Source organism: Triturus cristatus, unplaced genomic scaffold, assembly GCF_964204655.1.
Source record: "Triturus cristatus unplaced genomic scaffold, aTriCri1.1 SCAFFOLD_367, whole genome shotgun sequence".
NCBI classification, from domain to species: domain Eukaryota; kingdom Metazoa; phylum Chordata; class Amphibia; order Caudata; family Salamandridae; genus Triturus; species Triturus cristatus.
This window is the reverse complement of record NW_028188010.1, coordinates 41,906-61,887: the sequence shown is the minus strand read 5'-3', so window position 1 is coordinate 61,887 and position 19,982 is coordinate 41,906. Positions and strand designations below refer to the sequence as shown.

General features: G+C 45.8%; 1 protein-coding gene across 1 annotated transcript in view; it reads left to right on the top strand.

Annotated features, from left to right (window-relative positions):
- Window positions 1–12,072, top strand: part of LOC146770421 (rho guanine nucleotide exchange factor 11-like) — a 327,379-nt gene extending 315,307 nt beyond the window's left edge. The window contains exon 19 of the mRNA XM_085640471.1: window positions 11,333–12,072. Coding sequence (XP_085496597.1) covers window positions 11,333–11,544 — 212 coding nt within the window. The 3' untranslated portion in view covers window positions 11,545–12,072. The remainder of the gene's footprint in view (window positions 1–11,332) is intronic.
- The last annotated feature ends 7,910 nt before the right edge of the window (window positions 12,073–19,982 follow it).

Here is a 19,982-nt window from a genome sequence, read left to right as displayed (position 1 = left end):
ACAAACAAAAACCGAGAATTTAATGGGGAGGTTGGAGATTTTCAGAATGTGATTTTATTTTTCAAATACAAATTGGTATGCTAGGCTCTCTTATATTGCTTTACCTTCTGTGCTCACTGATGGAGTTTTGCTTTTGTCTGAGCATACTAGTGCTTCAGTGAAGCCAACAGTTGTCCACATTACTGTTTGCTGTGCTTAGGCTGCTCTAACGAATCAAATTGAGGATACACGCCTAATGTTTAGCCTCCAGTTTCTAATATAGGCTTCCAACCACAAATTCCCCACCTTATAATACTCACCAGGAATCATACTGGACCTGGAAAATCACCGGTGTTAATGTCGAGCATCATCGTCTCGGAGTCAGAGAGGAGAAGAGGTTCCTCTGGAAGTGGCGCCAAAGACAACGTAGATTGTACTGGGACCAGGAATGGTGAAGGCACTGGTGAAGGGGGTCAGTCTGCATCTGGAGATGGATCCAGAGGGCTCGGCTGGTGTTGAGGGCAGACCCACCCATGGTAATCCAGCAGGAGCACCTCTCGGCTCAGTTGGGCCAGAGAGAGAGCCATCGGAACAAAGATGGAGGGCATGGCATCTTAGAATTCATTGAGTTGGGCAGGAGTCACTCCAGCCCTGGGAAACTCTGGGAACCGTGACGTGGACCTAGTTGTGGGCTCTGTGGGTTTGTTGGGAGACTTGTACCTAGCACACTGTGAGCAAAGCTCTAATAAGAATCAACAAAAAAATAGAAAAAAGTGATAAAAAAGACAAATTGCTCTGCCATAGAGTCCATCCTTAGTGCTGTCTGTGCCTCCTGAACCTGCTTCAGCTTCAACTCTAACTTCATGTTTCAGCGGTATTTCTCCAGCCTCATGCGAGGTACAGTGCTTTCTTCAGGACTTGGATTCCTGCTGCCCATAGTTTAGCCCAATTTGGCCCTATATATGGAACCTATGGTGTTGTGAGGGATCCTTTCACATTCATTCACATGCACACACATTTATACACAAGATCTTTATACTGAACATTCGGAATCCAGTCCTCTCTGTTTGGGAACCTGTGGAAATACAAGTCATAAGAAATGAAACACACACCTGTATAACTGATTATTGCGATTGGTTGGTCATAAATACTTTGTGCACATGTTTTTGTGCAAATATATGTGCTGCATAGACACACCCATCATTGCAAACATGTGTTACATGAATAAATGCATAGACCTCACTGTGCACAGTGCTGCTCGAGTGTGGCTTGTTTATATATCATGCGCATTAATTCATCTTACCCCTAATAGGTACTGTAATGGGCCCCATGGAAGGAAGTACAAAAGGAGCCCTGTAATCACACATTGTAATGTTAAGAAATATGAGGTTTGTTGTAGTAGTCTCACTAAAGTAGAATGAGTTGTTTAAAGTAATGAAGTTTTAGAGAACCAACAGGTAAAAATAAACTTGAGTCCCCAAGAAGGCATGCCATCCATGTTCCTACTTGTGTTGTGCTTCTGGATGATATCTGACTGATATGCAGATCTTTTCTATTAGTGCGAATCCTGTGTGCATGACGTGCCCTGCCCGGATCCCACACGTCTCCAGTGCATGGTGTCAGACATACAGCATTATGATGTAACCCACTCATAACATGATGGTAACCTAAGCAGTAGGACACTTTTGTAAGCTCCTAAAGTTGAATGAATGTAATACCTTTGTATACCGACATAGGCTCAAGTGGTTGAAGTAGTGAACACTCCTGGCCAGAGTCCCTGCTCTCTGCCCCTGCAGTTACGCTGTTGTGCCACTGCCGCCTACTCCTCGCCGGTAGGTGTTCGAGGCACGCTGTTGGCTGTCGCGTTTTGTGCCCATTGACCTCCTTCTGTCTGTCTCTCATTTGTTGTGCCTGGTGTTGGTCTATTTTCTGTGATTCTGTCTATTTTCTGTGACTCTGTTTTGTTCGTTTTGTTTTTGCCCCTTTTTCTCGTTGTTGTGCCTGTGCCCTTTGTTTCTTTTCCTCCGTGCCTGTTTTCACTGCCCTTTTTCTGCCGCTGCTGCCTCGTGGCCCCTCCCTCCCTGCCGTTCCTGCTCCCACCTCATAGCTCTGCTTCCCTTTCCCCTCCCCTATTTAATAGTGGCAAGCCCGTCTGTGCCCTTCTGCGGCTGACGGTGACCAGCACCAGAAACCCTGGTTCTCCGACCTCCCACAGCTACGACTCAGCTGCCATCCTCGCACTCCACCCCAGAAGGAACAACAACTACCAGCTGTCTATGCCGAGTACCACCCACAGCCAGTTCTCCTGCCGACACTGCTGACAATCCTTCACCGCCTTCCCCACCCCTACGACCGCCGAACCCACACCAGACATCAGCCCCACTGAAGCCCTGAAGTGCATCCCCCTCAACATGCGCTCGCTGCACAGACATGCTGTAGAAATCTGGGACCTCCTTGACACCCTTCCGCCAGACGTTGCCTTCTTCACGGAAACCTTGACCAACGGCTCCTCCGCCCCGCCATCCCCACCACCCTCCCTGACGGATACAAGATCTAGCGGAAGGACAGCCCCAACTGCCCAGGAGGAAGACTCGCTATCGCACAGAAGAGCTCCCTCCAACTCTCCACCCCCAGCACAAGTAACTCCCCCTCCATCACCGAACACCTTCACTTCAAGATCCTGACCAGCCCCAGAACAACGTTTTGTGGCACCCTCACCTACAGACCCCCCGGTCCCCGTGCCTCATTCAACACTGCCATCACCGACCTCATCGTACCTCAGCCCATCACCTTCTTGGACTACATACTAATCGGAGACCTGAACTTCCACCTCAATAACCTCAGCAACCCCGACTCCACCGCCCTACTAGACAACCTCACCAACATCGGACTGAAGAAGCTTGTCAGCACCCCTACCCTCAAGACAGGACACACCCTTAACATCATCTTCGCAAGAGGGGACAACGTCCACTTCAGCCACTCCATGCAGCCCCTCTGGAAAGACCACCACTGCTTACATTTCTTGTTCAACACTTCCACCGCTCACAAACCCACTCCTCACCCTCTGCGAAGGTACAGGAGCAAGGTCACAGAGGAGCACCTCAATTCCACACTCATCCATGACCGTCTTCCACCTCGACCAACACAAACTTTGCAGCCACTGAACTACACCGGTGGATCACCAACTGCGCAGACAAACTCGCACCCCTCCGCAAACCCGACAGACAACGCCCGCTGAAGGCCACCTGGTTCACCACCAACCTTCAGAATTGAGACGCACCTGCAGACGCCTCAAAAAACGATGGAGGAACAGCAAAACCACTGAAGACCAGACCACCTACAAGAACGCCATGACCGAATACCACCAACTCATAAGATCCACCAAATTGACCTTGATCCGGAACAAAACCCTAACTAACTCCAGCAACTCGAAGGAACTCTTCAGCATCATACAGCAACTCACCAAACCCCCAGCGAGGCCATGGATGTCGCACCCTGCTAGGACCTCTGAAACATGCTTCCAACTGAAAATCAAGACCCTTTACGACAACTTAAGCGAACAAATTCCAGAAACTACCTTTCCATCTAGCAATGTCAGCTAACCCACCATCACTGCCTGGACCCCGGTCACCAACGAAGACACCGCCACAACCATGAAGAGCACTCACTCAGGAGCCCCCACGGACCCATGCCCGCCGCACATCTTCCACATAGCCACTGCCGCCATGGCACCTGAGTTACAACGCACCATCAATGCCACCTTCCAAACTGGCACTTTCCCCGAAGACTGGAAGCATGCAGAAGTCAAGCCCCACCCCAAAAAACCCTCTGCGGACCAAACGGACCTGTAAAACGTCTGCCCCATCTCTCTCCTTCCCTTTGCAGCAAAAGTCACCGAGAAGATCGTCAACGCCCAGATGACAAACTTAATCGAAAAGAACACCATCCTCAACTCTTCCCAATCTGGATTCTGCAGTAACCACAGCACTGAAACTGCCCTCCTCTCTGCCACAGACGACCTCTGCACACTCCTTGACCAAGGCCACACTGTGGCTCTCATCCTACTAGACCTCTCCGCAGCCTTCGACACCGCCTCTCACCGCTCTCTCGCAGCCAGACTCCACGACGCCAGCATACAGGGAACTACCTTCCACTGGCTCCGCTTATTTCTCGCCAGCAGAACCCGAAGGATCAGACTCATGCCTTTTCTCTCTGAACCCACAGAGATCAACTGCGGAGTACACCAAAAATCATCGTTCAGTCCTACGCTTTTTAACATCTACATGGCCCCGCCCGCCGCCGTCAGACAGCATGAACTTAGCATAGTATCCTATGCCAACGACACCCAGCTCATCTGCTCCCTCACAAATACACCAGGCTCCGCTTCAAGGAAGGAATGAATGACGTCGCAGCCTGGATGAGCAGCAGCTGTCTGAAGCTCAACTCGGAGAAGACAGAAGTCCTCGTCCCCACCCCCTCAGCCTGGGACAACATCTGGTGGCCCACCGCATTCGGCAACCCCCCCACCCCCATGGATCACACCCAGAAACTCAGCATCATACTCGACTCCTCCCTCACTATGACCCACCAGATCAACGCCGCCACCTCCTCCTGCTTCAACACCCTCCGCAAGACCTTCAAGTGGAACGACCCCGAATCCAGAAAGACCGTCACCCATGCACTCATTACAAGCAGACTGGACTAAGGAAATGCCCTATAAGCTGGAATCAACAAATCCCTGCTAGGCAAAGTCCAGACCATCCAGAACACAGCAGCCAGACTTGTTCTTGGCGTCCAATGACATGACGCATCACCCAACACTGGCTCCCCGTCGTGGATATAGTCATGTTTGTGTGGCGGGTCTGCGTGTTGTTAAAGTCAGCTAACGTATGGGAATCATTGCTAGCGTCAAGAGCTCCAGATCACATATTACTATCCTGTCCTGATATTGCAATCGGTCTTGCTTATGAGGCACCCACTTGTATCCATGGCATTTCATCATTCAGACCCTAAATGTTTGTTTAAATGTAGTACATACACCTTTGCTCCTTAATAAGTTATAACCTTTGGGTAGGGGTATAGTTATTGTTGGAGATCATCATCGCTGGAGTGACCCACCTAAGATCATTGTCACTATGTTGACGTTCGAGGAAATGTGCTCTCATCCTGGTATTATGTTGGTGTCTGAAACTACTTCTATGCTCTCCAATGTGAATGCAGATCTCTCTAGATATCATACCTATGTAGCAAAGACTGCAGGGGCATATGATTACATAGATCATATTGTCCGTGTTACAATTGGTATGTGATCTGATTTGAAATGTCTTGTCTAATCCTAGATCAATAGTTTTGGTAACAGTAATGAAAGGGGAGATGCTACATCTGCCACAGGGATAGCATCTGATTACATTTGGAACTCCCCATAATGTTGTTGTAGCTTTAGTCTGGTTCTGTGCTGGCTCCGGTGGGCACTGGTAAATTCCTGAAGCTTTTCACTCATTTGAATGAAAACAGGAGAAACTGCCAATTCTTGCCACTGTATTGAGAATCTTCCAATGTTTTTGTTTATTGTCACCTGATTGGAGGTAGCAGAGAAAGTCATGACATGTTATTTTCTGATTTTGTGGAGTAGGATGAATTTTAGAGATCCTGGCGATTGCTATAATGTTCTCGTTTTTGCGTTTCTTTACAATATTTCATGGTTATTTACATGTAGTCAGCTTTTTAGACAACTCTGATGCTTGTTTATCTTATCTAGAGATGGTAGAACAGATTCATCTGATTCTTAAGAATTGTCCGAAAATAAGTTCTTCTTTAGTACTTGTGGATGGTGGCTGTCAAATTTAAGTAAACATCAGAGCAGCTCTCGAAAGGCCATTTGTTAATTTTGCTACAGCAAGTTCAGTCTTTTTGGAAAAAGGAGCCATAAAGAGTGCCCCTGCTTAGAGATCAGAACTGGGTGTTACTACCATTATTTCCTAATGCCAAAAATGGTGCACGTTTTTGTCATATGTTTGATCTCAAACTCTCAATTTATTCCTGCGGAAAGACAAATCCAAGATGCTTTCGCTGGCCCAGGTTCTATGCACCCTGGATGCAGGAGACTGAATGGTAGTGTTAGACATGCAGGGTGCCTATTTCCATGTCTTGGCCCTGCAGGCCCACAGGCGCTATCAGCAGTTCAGGGTGGGCCACAAACATTTTCAGTTTGCCATGATCCTATTCGGCTTCTACATTGCCCCTTTGGTATTCATGAAGGTGATGGCGTGGTCCTGCATCCTGTTAATCGGCCATGCAAGATGGCACATGTGTGCTCTGCAGTTGGATCTGATATCTGAATGGGCCCAGCACCAAGGGTGCCTTGTCAGTTTCCATCTCAGTTTCAGGGGAGACTGCAGAGGATCAGTAGTGGCTGCTTTGCCACATTTGAACCAGCAGCTAACCCTGTCCCTACCCCACCTAGCGGTGTTGTTGGTGACAAACGAGCCACTGCTGGGCTGGGTAGCTCATCTGGGAGAGGTGGAGATTAGATGACTCTGGTCTCCGGCAGAGCCCTATCTCCACATCAACGTGCTGGAGTTGCTGGCCATTCGCCTGGCGTTGAATGCCTGCCTGACGTCCATCAAGGTAGGCTGGTTCAGGTCCTCACGGTATTGCAAGAAGCAGGGCGGGTGGGGTACTGGGCTCTGTGACAGAAGGCCCTTTACCTCTGGAACTGGTTAAATTATAAGGACATTTCCCCGACTGTGCACCACTTGATGGGATCTATAAACGCCAGGGCAGATGCAGTCAGTCAGCAACGCCTAGTGGAACACTAAAGGGCAGTTACACCCACATGTGGCTCAGGGCATCGTCCAGCAATGGGGAGAACCTTAGATTGATCAATTTGCCTTTGCAGAGAATGTCCAATGTCAGCATTTTTGCATACTGGAGTTCCCAAAAAGACTCTGTATGAAACAGTCTGCCTAGAGTGGAGCACAGGACTCCTGTTTGCCTTCCCGCTGCTACCTCTTATACCCTGAGTCCTGAACAAGATCAGGAAAACTAGCCCAAGTCATTCTAGTGACTCTGGATTGGACCAGGAGAGTGTGGTCCCTAGAATCTTTGGGCACGAACATCCATCCTCCAATCAGTCAGCTGCTTGGGAGAATCTTATGTCGCAGCACAGGGCAGCGTTTTGCACCCAGGCAATGTATACCTCCATGCGTGGAGATTGAACTCCACCAGTTGACAAGATTCTGTCTCCCTCAAGATGTAGTGGGAGTGAACCCTGCAGCCATTTTGTCCTACAAAGTCTTAGTATGCTGGACGCTGCAACACATTTGTTGCCTGGTGTGGTGCCTGTAGTGTGACCAATTGCTGGCCAAACTGTCAGATGTATTGCTCTTTATTTTATCTTTGGCCCAGCAAGGATGGGCCCAGTTGAAGGCTATCTGTCTTTCCTTTCAGCCTTTTTGTATTTACTGGATCTACCATCATTGTTCTGATCATCTGTTGTGATGCGATTTCTCAAAGATTGGGTCTACCTGTGTTCCCCCTAATTCCTCTGTGTTGGCACATTGGACCTTAATTTGATCCTTACTTTCTTAATTGTCTTCCTTTTTTTTGCACAGCTGTCCTCTATGTCTCCTGACCCTGAAGACGGTCTTTCTTACCATGATAGTCCCAGCTTGCACCATGAGTGAGCTTTAAGCTTGATCAGTCAAGCAGCCTTACACCACCTTCCTGTCTGGACAAACTGGCGTCTAGAACTTTCTACTAAAACTTGTGACTTCCTTTCATGTTGGAGAGTTCATCATTCTTCTGACATTCTTTGCCCCACCTCAATCCACACAAGAAGAGAGACTCCATTGTCTGGACTCCAACAGAGTACCCTGCTTTTACATCGATCGTACCAAAGACCATTGGTGGATGATCAGCTACTTCTGGGGTTATCGGGGGCAAAGTAGTCCAGAAAAGTACTTTGTCCCAGTGGATAGGCCTCTGTATTAAGGTCTGCTACATGGTGGCCAAGAAGCAGCCTCCAGAAGGGTTGAGGGCCCCTTCAATCAGAGCTAAGGGTGCTACTACTGCATTGGCACATGGGGTGCCTATCCTGGATAACTGTCTTGCTGCAACGTGGGCATCCGTGCAAATGTTAATGATACACTACTGCCTTGCCAGCCACGTCAACCGGGAAGGGCATTTTGGCTGTTTGGTCCTGCAGGTCTTTGTGATCTGAGTCATTTCACAGTCCCACCACGTTGAAGGTATTACTTTGGTATCTATTCTATAGGTGCGGAATCTGCGGTTATAAGTATAAAGAAGAAAAAGTTATTTCCTTTGGTAACGCTCTTTCTGTTGTATGGTGTATCTAACTGCAGATTCCTTACCGCCCTCCCGCAAACACTTTATGTGAACTGGGCACTTTATAATCAAAACATGTCCAAAATTACAGATGTTCTCACTTTCTCAAACTGTTGTTTTTTTTAGCTCCACATCCAAGGGTTCAGACGTTGTCCAAAAAGAAACTGGCTTATCTGTGCTTGGGTGTTGTCTGAATATCTCAGTTACCAACTCCTCTAAAAGGTTTAAGGCAATGAGCTGAGCTGGCCCTGCACAGGCTGCCACAACAAAATATATAAAAGGAAAGAGGAACCCTTGGTAACCCAAAAGACTGGGGTTCAAACAAGAAATTTTTGTACAAAGACGTCCTCTGGGAATATTTACTATCCACACCTTAGCTCTCACTCGTAGTCAAAGTCACATTTATTCAGGTCCAATATTACCGACCACCTCCAACCTTGCATCTGTTACGTATTGGCACAAAAACCTATAGTTAGTGGAATGAAGGTTGAAATTTATTAAAACAATTAGCTTCTCAAAACATTACACAATAAAAAAACTATCAAAAAAATCACAATGGAGCAATTACAATACATTCAATATTAAAACTAATTCATCATAGTACGATCCAAGAATATTGCACGAGAGTTTAAAAACAGACAGTAACCTTTGTCATCAATTGCCACAATCGAAAATCGAATGTAACAACATAAACCCTAGTGCCTTGCAATTCATATACATCTAAGGCAATGTTCATACAGACAAATTTGTGGCTACAGTAAAAGAGTTGACGTGTTTAGAAGGAATATTCATGTAGCACCTTCTTTCTCAAGACAGTGGTATTGTTACTCCCGTTCTTTTAAAATCTCTAAATATATTTAAAATACAACAATCAATCAAAAGCACTTCATGGATAAATCGGGACCTCTTTACATGAAGTGCTTTGGATGTTTCTGGGGCAGATTTATTTACCATCGCCTCAAGTAAGTTACAATATATCATTCTATATATCTCTTGAATGGAGTGGTGTAGATATTTATGTACTATAGAATACATGTGAGAAAAGAGGTATATGCTACCCCATGACTCTTCGAGTAGAGTATGGCAGAAAAAGTGTGATTGATTGTTCACGATGGTTAAGACAAATAGTGGGCATGTGTGGGTTTGCGGTATTGGCATAAAAAATCCTTTTCTTCTTTCATTCATATAAAAGTACAGGTAGTTTTTAGATAACTGATTTAATTATAAAGATTGCTGCAATTGAAACAATGTTGTATTTTAAATATATTTATGTTTATAGATTTTAAAAGAACGGGAGTAACAGCACAGTTTTCCTCTACGCTTTATCATCCTAAATACAGTTTTTCTCTTCACCATTACATGGGTGCAGCCGGAGAGAGAGATACAGGTCCTCTCCATCAACCTGCTGTATAGTAAGTTTTTCCAAGGCAAACTGGTTCTGAGAACCTGGGCCTCCTTTCTACTGAAAGCAGTAACTCCTTTTCCAGTCAAGCCAAAGTTCACCCTCTTGGATTTTTTCATTCCACTTCACCCTTCTAAGAAGGAGGAAAATCTCCATGGCTAGAATCTAAATGTTTTTACAACAATCATACCAGAGAACATTGTGTAGATGGTCAGGTCTTGTTGGATTTGCTGAAGCAAAGAAGGGCAAGGCAGTGGAGAAGGTAACCATTTCATGCTGGATTGTTCTCTCTATCAAAATCTGCCATGCACTGGCCAAGAAGGGACCTTCACAAAGCTGGCAGGCTCGCATCACCAGAGCCAAGGCTGCTACAACTGCGTTGACTTGTGGAGTGTCTGTTCTGGACATTTGCCAACCTACAACATACACATCACTCTATACATTCACAAAGCACTATTGTCTGAACACCCAAGTCCATCAAGATGGGCACTTTACCTGCTCTGCCTACCATGATTTTTTGGTTTGAGACAATTTACTAATCCATGTCTTGGAAGTATTACTGTGGTATCTATTCATAAGATGAGAAAGCTGCAGTTAGAAGTATCTAGCAGAAGAAAAAGTTAATGACCTTCTGAAATGCTCTTTATGGTAGATTATCTATCTAACCGCAGGTTCCTCGCCAGCCCTTCCATCCTTCTGGTCCTGTGAACTGGACTCCTTGACTAAGTGGTGGTTGAAACCTAGTTATAATATTGTATTGGACTTCTTCCAAATGTTATATTCCCTTTAAAAATATGTTTAGTGATAGCTTAGTAACATTTGCAGTGTGGAGTGATCCAGGAAATAATATCTATAAACATTTGCAGTTGACCAAGCATTTACAAGACTACATTTAGTTCTGTAAGTCACAGTGATACAATTAACATCAGTAGGCCCACTTCTTACATTTGAATCAGCAAAAATGACATGGCAGAGAAGGACTATTTTTGCAAGGGGTTGCCAGTATCCCGATACCCCTTCTCCTAAGATATACAAGGTTTAGGACTTCCAACCAAGTTTTCTGAAGCCAGATTGGGAAGAACTGCACCAACACTGCAAGAGGCATCAATGGCATTGGGCTGTGGTAGAGTCCCAAGGGTATTTGGCAGCTGATGGGGCAAAAGAGTACGATAGCCTCTTGTTTTGCATCTGGAACCCAGTTTAACCCCTTGTTGTTAAGAGATGTGTATTTTGACATTAGGGCTACTCCTTGCATTGGTGAAACAGTTTACACTGGATTGTGAGGTGTAAATGAGGAATATACAAGCTTTTGGGCTGGACCATCTCATAATCAATGGCAGTCATTGTAAGAACATGACCTGACACCAAGTGTAATATGGACAATTTGCTTCTGATGCTATCCTTCCTGTGGATTTGTTTTGATACTGTAGATACTGTAGATTAAAACCTACCTACAAAGGACTCACTTGGGCTGGCTCACCATAAAGATGGAGAGCTTGTGGCTAACCTTTCAGATTCTGCCTAAAGATGGTGTTGGGTAAAGCAAAATGTGAGTTACTGCATCCAAGACCAAGTATTTAACAATGTTTATTTTTTCTCCTCCAGGTCTTACCGAGGTTGTAGAAGATTCTTCTGCATTGTTGAATTCCACAGTGGGATTTGAAAGAAGAGCATACAGAGGGAGGCTTGGCCATAGTCTTTCCCCACCACATCATACTCCTTTCGTGCCCTCAACCACCTTCAGCTCCACCAAATATAATGTGGATCAGGACCAGCAGCTGAGGGGAGGCGTCTCTATTAAAGAAACCGAAGTTTAGGGCCCAAAATGAGACTGAAACTGGAACATTTCTTTGGAGAAAGGAGAGGAGAGTCTCAAAAACTGGAATTTTTGTTTTCTGAAAAACGCATGTTAGCTTAATAAATCTAAATATATACATATATATTAATATACCTATTTTAAAAAAAAGAAAAGAACATGGCACACTACAGCAATTCTATTTGCTTCATGAAAAGTGTTTCCTGCCTGCCCAAGCATGCTGTTTGCTGTTGGAGATAAGAGATCACTTCTCCACTTCTTCTCTTCAGGTGAACAAAATTGACATGGAATGCATTTCCTAAGGACATGTTCCCACTTCCACTCCGCATGCCAACCAAGGGGGCTGGAGAAAAGAGGCAGATGCTTCTGGAAGACCTGCTTCTCCTCCCATTCACCCTCATCAGAGAGATTGCAGTATAACCTGTACAAAATGCACTATTTTATTTTCCAGGCAAGGATAAATATGTACTTGTGTGCATTTTTTTATGAATTTGTTTCCCCAGCTTGTAAAAATAACAATAAAAAAGGTCATAACCACTAGCGCCCACAATAGCACTCAAAGTCCTTTATGTGAGCTGGAGGTGTGCACAGTGTAAGTCTGCAGAAGTGGCTGGAAACCAAAGTGGGAGCTTTACAAAGAATGTGGCAACTGGCATTAAACATACCACAAGAAAAAAAACACTTTTTATATCCACACCAGTTTGATTCAACTCTCAATTCACAATCGAGATGAGTGATACTTCATTTTCATTGAATAGTCAATAAGCTTTGTGTAAAATAGCAATTTATTGTTTAAAAATAGCTAAAGAGTACTAATAGAACGTAGTTCAACAAATGACAAGTGCTGTAATCTACAATACTTAGATATGTAACAGTCTACATTCTCCCATCTGAACAAGCACAGATGGCCAATGCTCCCTGCGCATAATCACACTTTCACACTCCCCTGTCTTCACTTTCACTCACTCACATTCACATGTTAGCTTAATAAATCTAAATATATACATATATATTAATATACCTATTTTAAAAAAAAGAAAAGAACATGGCACACTACAGCAATTCTATTTGCTTCATGAAAAGTGTTTCCTGCCTGCCCAAGCATGCTGTTTGCTGTTGGAGATAAGAGATCACTTCTCCACTTCTTCTCTTCAGGTGAACAAAATTGACATGGAATGCATTTCCTAAGGACATGTTCCCACTTCCACTCCGCATGCCAACCAAGGGGGCTGGAGAAAAGAGGCAGATGCTTCTGGAAGACCTGCTTCTCCTCCCATTCACCCTCATCAGAGAGATTGCAGTATAACCTGTACAAAATGCACTATTTTATTTTCCAGGCAAGGATAAATATGTACTTGTGTGCATTTTTTTATGAATTTGTTTCCCCAGCTTGTAAAAATAACAATAAAAAAGGTCATAACCACTAGCGCCCACAATAGCACTCAAAGTCCTTTATGTGAGCTGGAGGTGTGCACAGTGTAAGTCTGCAGAAGTGGCTGGAAACCAAAGTGGGAGCTTTACAAAGAATGTGGCAACTGGCATTAAACATACCACACGAAAAAAAACACTTTTTATATCCACACCAGTTTGATTCAACTCTCAATTCACAATCGAGATGAGTGATACTTCATTTTCATTGAATAGTCAATAAGCTTTGTGTAAAATAGCAATTTATTGTTTAAAAATAGCTAAAGAGTACTAATAGAACGTAGTTCAACAAATGACAAGTGCTGTAATCTACAATACTTAGATATGTAACAGTCTACATTCTCCCATCTGAACAAGCACAGATGGCCAATGCTCCCTGCGCATAATCACACTTTCACACTCCCCTGTCTTCACTTTCACTCACTCACATTCACACTCACACTCTTTCACACTCCAGCGGGCTCACTTTCACACATTCACCCGCTCTCACTCACATACAAAACAAGCAAGATTTATTTTTTTCCTTTTTATAAACCATTTAAAGTGGTTCTGAAAAGAATCGTTCTTTGTGTACATACTTGTTTAGTTATTTTTGTTTTACATGTAATGGAAAAACATAACAAAACAAAAATAGAGCCATGATAAAAGTGGAAAAACTGAATTAAACATTGGGATGTCGACCCTGCAACCAAGATCCTCTCATTACATTTGTGGACCGAGAAATCTTTGCAGCAAGACCCCTGTCACATTCACAGCATCCTTAAAGCATCTTCAGCATCCTTCATCCCTTGCATCAGGACCAGTGGGACCTGAACTTACTCCTCACATTTCTTATGTGTTCATCATTTGAGCCTCTTCACAGCTGCCCCTTATGGTTGCTCACTTTCAGGAGGATTTTCTTAGTGCCAGTCAACTCAGCCAGAAGAGTTGGTGAACTCCAAACCTCAAGTGTGAAACCTCCATTCACCTCCTATTTCCCTGACACGTTGGTGATGAGAATCACAGCTGCTTTCCTACAAAATATGGTTACTCCATTCCACATAGGTCAGTCTATCACTCTCTCCATGTTTTATCCTCCTTCCCACTCTACTAAATAGGGGGAAAGACTTAATCGCCTCAACCCCAAGAGAGCTGTAAGCTTCTACATAGACAGAGCTCGAGAGTTCGGACTGGACCATCAACTCTTCATAGATTACATTGTAAACATAAAAGGCAAGCAATCCACAAACCAACTATCTCCAGATGAATTATTCTTTACATCAAGATCTGCTATGCCATGGTGCACAAGAAACCTCCAGAAGGTATTCATGCTTGTTCTACTAGAGCGAAGTCATCTATTTCCGCTCTTTCTAGAAGCGTACCAGTAATTTTTTTTCTTTCCAGAGTTTTATATAGCGCGAACTTGACCAGAATCAGGTATTGGAGCACTTTACATAGCACCAGTTGCATTTCATGAGGACACATTTATTTTTGTTAGGCAGGTCACATGTAAAGAGTGACCTGGTCTTTCCTTCACACTTTTGCTAAATGTTATTGCTTAGATTCTGAAGTGAGAAGGGATGGACACTTCACATGTCTGCAGGATTTGTTTTTTGTATGAACAGACATGCAACCAGGAGGATGGCTTCGGGAATCTATCCAAAAGGTGAGGAATCTACAAGTAGGTGTATTTATCAGAAAAACAAGTGACTTACCTTTGGTAATGCCTTTTATGGTGGATATAGTATCTATCTGCAGATATATATATATACACACACACACACACACACACACACACACACGTTTTTAGCAGGTCCCCACAACTGCTGAACTGCTGATCAACAAACAGGACACGGACACCAGTTATGTGCATTCATTATTCATTATTTCTTTATTTTGCTAGTGCTCAGCATGGCAGATGATGCGTTTCACCCATCCAGTGGGCTTTATCACACATATATATATATTCACTTAAAAAACCATAGGTTTCACACATGTTATAGTTAGCTGGACATTTCACTCGTAAAACACCATTGAAATTCCCCCGTTATAGTTAGTGCAGGCAACTATAACTCACGCGACCGCAATCCTCTGCTGATGACGTCAGATATTACATCACTGTATTTAGACACTTATATACCCATGTCTTCTTCCATTAATTTTTAGCTATACATATATTACAAATATTTTTTTTTCAGAAAGACACATATGTCATCAGTGATGTAATATCTGACGTCATCAGCAGAGGATTGCGGTCGCGTGAGTTATAGTTGCCTGCACTAACTATAACGGGGGAATTTCAATGGTTTTTTATGAGTGAAATGTCCAGCTAACTATAACATGTGTGAAACCTATGGTTTTTTAAGTGAATTTGCAAGGTTTTTTAAATGCTAATTCCTAGCTATAACGTGTGTGAAACCTATGGTTTTTTCAGTGAATTTGTACGGGTTTTTACATGCTAAGTTATGTATTTATTTAATTTAAGGTTTCTCACCGTGCGCGTACCGTACGTGCACGGTGTGCTTCGCGCACCATGCACGCGCTGTGGGCGCGCGGTGCACTTAGCGCACCGCGCGCCCACGTTACGCAGTTCGCGGAATTTTTCCGTTTCTACCGTACGCGCACGCTACGCGTACTCCGCGATTTTTCGCAAAAAAATTAAAGGAAATTTTGGCCCTTGGGGGTCCTTCTGGGTCCCCCTGACTAAGGCTAGGGGGTCAGGAACTGTCCACCCTGCCCCCTTTACACGTTCTCCACCTTTGTTTTTCACCCCCTCAGACTGCGAGAGACAAAATGGCGGCCGACACTTCCTGGTTTCGACCGATTCGAATGTTTACTAAGATCTAACAACCAATCAGAATCGGGCTCGCGCACGGCAGCGTGCGCGTACGGTAAGTTTTACCGTACGCGCACGGAGCGCGCTTATAGATATATATATGCTTTTAAATGCTATTTACTTAGGAAATACTGAACAGATTTACACCAGACCTGCAAAAGGCACATCCCTGACCTGAGGACTACCTCTCTGCCAAATTTCAAGTAATTCTGTTCAGCCGTTCGGGCTGTAGCTTGGACTAAAGGTCCTATGGAAAAATGCATGGGGAAAACGCATTTTGGGACCCCCCCTTTTTCTCAGCCCCCGCTTGACGAATCCCCCCGAGACTTTCAGGGAAGGAGCGGAGCGGAGCGCCCCACCTATTTTGAAAATTTCGCGAGGATTCGGCAATCGGCGCCAAAGTTATTCCAAATAGAATGTTGCAGATTTCCTATGGAAACACGATCCTAACTATAACTATCTACTAGTAGATAATATATCTATATATACTCACAAGAGCCCCCCCCCCACATGCCCCAGGAACCACCACCTCCCCGGGGCTTTCTAAATGAAGGGAGGTGTGCCGAACAGCCCCCCTCCATGAGCCCTCGATGGCCCTGGGGACCGCCACACCCCAGGGCCGGCTCCTGCAGTGTCCTGGGGTGCCCATCCCCAGGACACTCCTGTTGGCTATGGCAATGCGGGAGCCAAGCGGCTCCCGCCCTGTCATAGCAAACTCTGCTTTGCTTCATTGAAGTGAGAGCAGGGAAACCTGCTATCACTTCAATGAAGCAAAGCAGGATTGCTTTTCCACAAGGGGAGCTGCATGTCAGCAGCTCCCCTTGTGGAAAAGCAATGCCGGCTCCCACAGGAGGCGGGAAGCCGGCAGGGAGTCCCAAATGGAGCAGCCAGGCCCCGGGGGATAGGGTCACCAGGGCCAGAAGTGGCCCGGGAGGGGGGCCGCAAGAATGTAAATAGTTTTTTTTAAACGGGAAAAGGCCGGCCCCAGGGGATGGGGTCCCCGGGGCCATAAATGGCCTGAGGAGGGGGGTATTTAAAAAAATAATAAGGCTGGCCAGGTCCCGGGGGATGGGGTCCCCGGGGCCAAAAGTGGCCCAGGAAAGGGGGGAAACACAGCCCCTCTCCAATAACAGTCATTTAATTAAAAAAGGGAACCGGCAAGTCGCCGGAGGCCCTGCCCCTTCCCTGCAGCACTGTGCAAACGCACCCCCTGGCGCGTTGTAAGTTGGGGAATTAATTACCCTTGAATACTCTCAGCTGTATAACTGAAGCTCCAGCCTGGGGAGTGCTTGAAAACTGAAGAGAATCCCTGGGTGGTCCTTCCTTTTTGAACCTGGCACACTTAGGGCCAATACTTTGGCATTGGGCTAGTTTGGGGGAAGCTGCTTTGCTTCTGCAGCCTCCCTGTATTTTTTGACATGGTTGGTGGTGGCTCCGCCGTCCTGTGTCCACCACAGAGAAACAAATGTGCAAAATCAAAGAGATCACACAGGGCACTATGGGACGCAGCTCCAGAGTAGTGAATATTTAATGAGCCGGGGACAGCTGCTGCCTGTCTGTTTCTTTTTCCTCGCCGCATTGCCTTTTCTTTTTTATTTGGGGTGCCCACCCCTGGATGCCCCAGTAGGCTCCCGGGCAGGCAGCCTCTCCTTTGCTGCCTGCAGAGCCAGGAGTATTCTTCTCTCCTGCCTGCTCCTGAGGGCAGGGTGTTTGCTGCTGTGGTGGCCTGCCGCTCACCAAAGACAAGGGCACGGGAGCAGGGCCCACTGTAGGGGTAGAGAATCACCCGGAAGGAGGCAAGATGGCTGCCGTGGGGAAGGCTGTGTAGGCAGCTAGCTCCCTGGCTCCTGGCGTCTTATTGTTTTTTACCGCCAGAGAAGGAGAAATTCAGTTATTCTACGTGCTCAATTGATTGGAAACCGGCTTTGGGGCTCTCGTGCTGGTAATAGCAACTGGTAATTGCAACTAGTTCAAGACGGCGGGCTGACTCGCCACGGAGTTGCAGCAGCTGAGGTCTCTGAGGTCTCTGTTACTACTTCACTGGAAGATGGAAGAGGGATTTTAAGCCTATGGGGAGAAAAAAAAAAGTTACGGCAAAAGAGAAAACCTGACGCTGTTATTCATGGTCTATCGGCTATCGGCTTCGGTCTCGGTGGTTGCGAGCTGCAGGACTCAGGTGCCGGTATTGCTGCCTGCTGATTTGGAGAGCAGAGAGCGTGACAGGGGCGCAGATGATCGGCTGGTTTCAGCTACGGGCTCACCCGGTGGCTCCCGGTTTTCAGCTGCAGTCTAGCGGTTCGTGGGATCGTTCTAGGTAGACTCCTGGTTTCCCTGGTTTCCGCGGCAGTGCGGTCTGTGAGCGAGTTTGGAGCCGGAATCTACCCGACCTGATCCAGCCCTGGTTTTCATCTCTGCCGGCTCTCAGAGGGATATTGTACATCGTACCGAGGAGCATTCAGAGCATTCAGAAGGACGGAGCCAGCAGCATCATCGTTGATGGCTGATTTGGTGTAAAGAACGTAATTAGTACAGTAAATGCACAGTAAACGCAACTGTTGTAGCGCTCTACACAAGGAGGAGAGTGCTCCCATCGACTACGGCTCGTACAGTGAGAGCTCATAGAGGTGAGAAGTGAGAGGTGAGAGGTGAGAGGTGAGGCGCTTGCAGCTGCTGAGGCCAGGGGGGGGCTTTCTTTTACTATAATAGTCCCGTACCTTGGACACAGTTTGATTGAGGTACTCCAGCGTTTGTTGGGGTCAGTTCGCCTTGCTCTCCCAGTCGTTTCACCTGTGTTCCTGTGTTCCGGTGACGGTGATTGCTCTGTTCAACATCGACCAGCCGCCGTCACTATTGCGGCTGCGGAAGCCACCCGGGCCGGCCAGGGCTACTAGGAGAGAGCAGAGAGGCAGGGAACGGAGTTGTGCAGCGCTGTGTGGGACATGAAGTGTTTTTCCTCTCCGACTGCAGGCTCGAATCCGGAGTAACACGCTGGCAGGGAGGCTGAGAGGCGCCGACCGTTTTTTTAGTAGACCCTAGTAGCGGGGGAGAAGTGCCTAATAATTGTTTTTGCGACTATCGGGGCCTGGAGCCTGGAGTTTGGAGCTCGGCTTGTGTATGTCTGTAAAGGATATAGACTTATAGACTTATAGACTTATAGAGACAAACCGCGCCAAAAAACGGAGAAGAAATATTATTGCTGCGCCCTGGTATACAGTGACTATATCCTGCTATAAAATATCCTGGCCTCAGGCAGAGCTCACGAATGTTGCTAAATTTCTTTGAACTTAATCGGCGGTCTCCGCTGTGGCGTGTTACACTTTGTTTGTGCTGGCCACAGAGTAGCGTTTTTCCTGGAAGAGGTGGTTCACGGAAGAAGAAGAGGACGCCGCTTCCATCTTCCATAGCCACACGCAGCAACAGAAAAACTGGTCCTGGACTCGACATGAGTAACATGGAACAAGAAAGCGGGGAAATCGAAATGGCAGAGGCGACATCACTGATCCCTGGCAAATCTTCCATTAAACAGGGTAAGAATTCTAATAAGGGGGCTGCTGCTAAAATCAACGAAATTACTGGCATAAAAAGCTCTGCTTTACAAACTTTGCCAGATTTATTTGAAAAGCATGCTGCAAAAAAGAAAATAAATGATAAAGCTAACCAAAGTATTGACATAACCGTAGGACAGTCTGACTCTAATAATCCCTCTATTTTGATACCCATTTCGACTGATTCGTTGAAGAAGGGGGTTATGGGACTTGCAGTTCCGGATGGAGCTATTATCGATAGAACATGCTCTCTTCCATCACCGGTATTATTACCAAATGAAACATCAAGTGTAAAAGAAACTAATGGGCATCAACATAATCAAGAGCTCCCTGAAAATTTCTATTCATTATCAGAACTCTCATCAGATGAAGCGACTGGTCTTAATAAAGATTGGGCAGACTTTAGTGGTGAAAGCTTATCTTCTGAGGGTGAGATTAATATGAGTCCTGATAACATTAAGGTGGGAACCATTATAAAAAAGAAGATGAGGAAGAAGGGATCTTCTCGTACAACAAGCCAAGAGGCGGCTTCTAATTCTTTATCCCCTAATCTAATAACCACCGCTTCTGCTTCTGCTACCGATAATATTCCAGGGTCCAGTCATATCGTTACACCTGATCCCAGTCTACAGCAAGCGAATAATGAAGAGA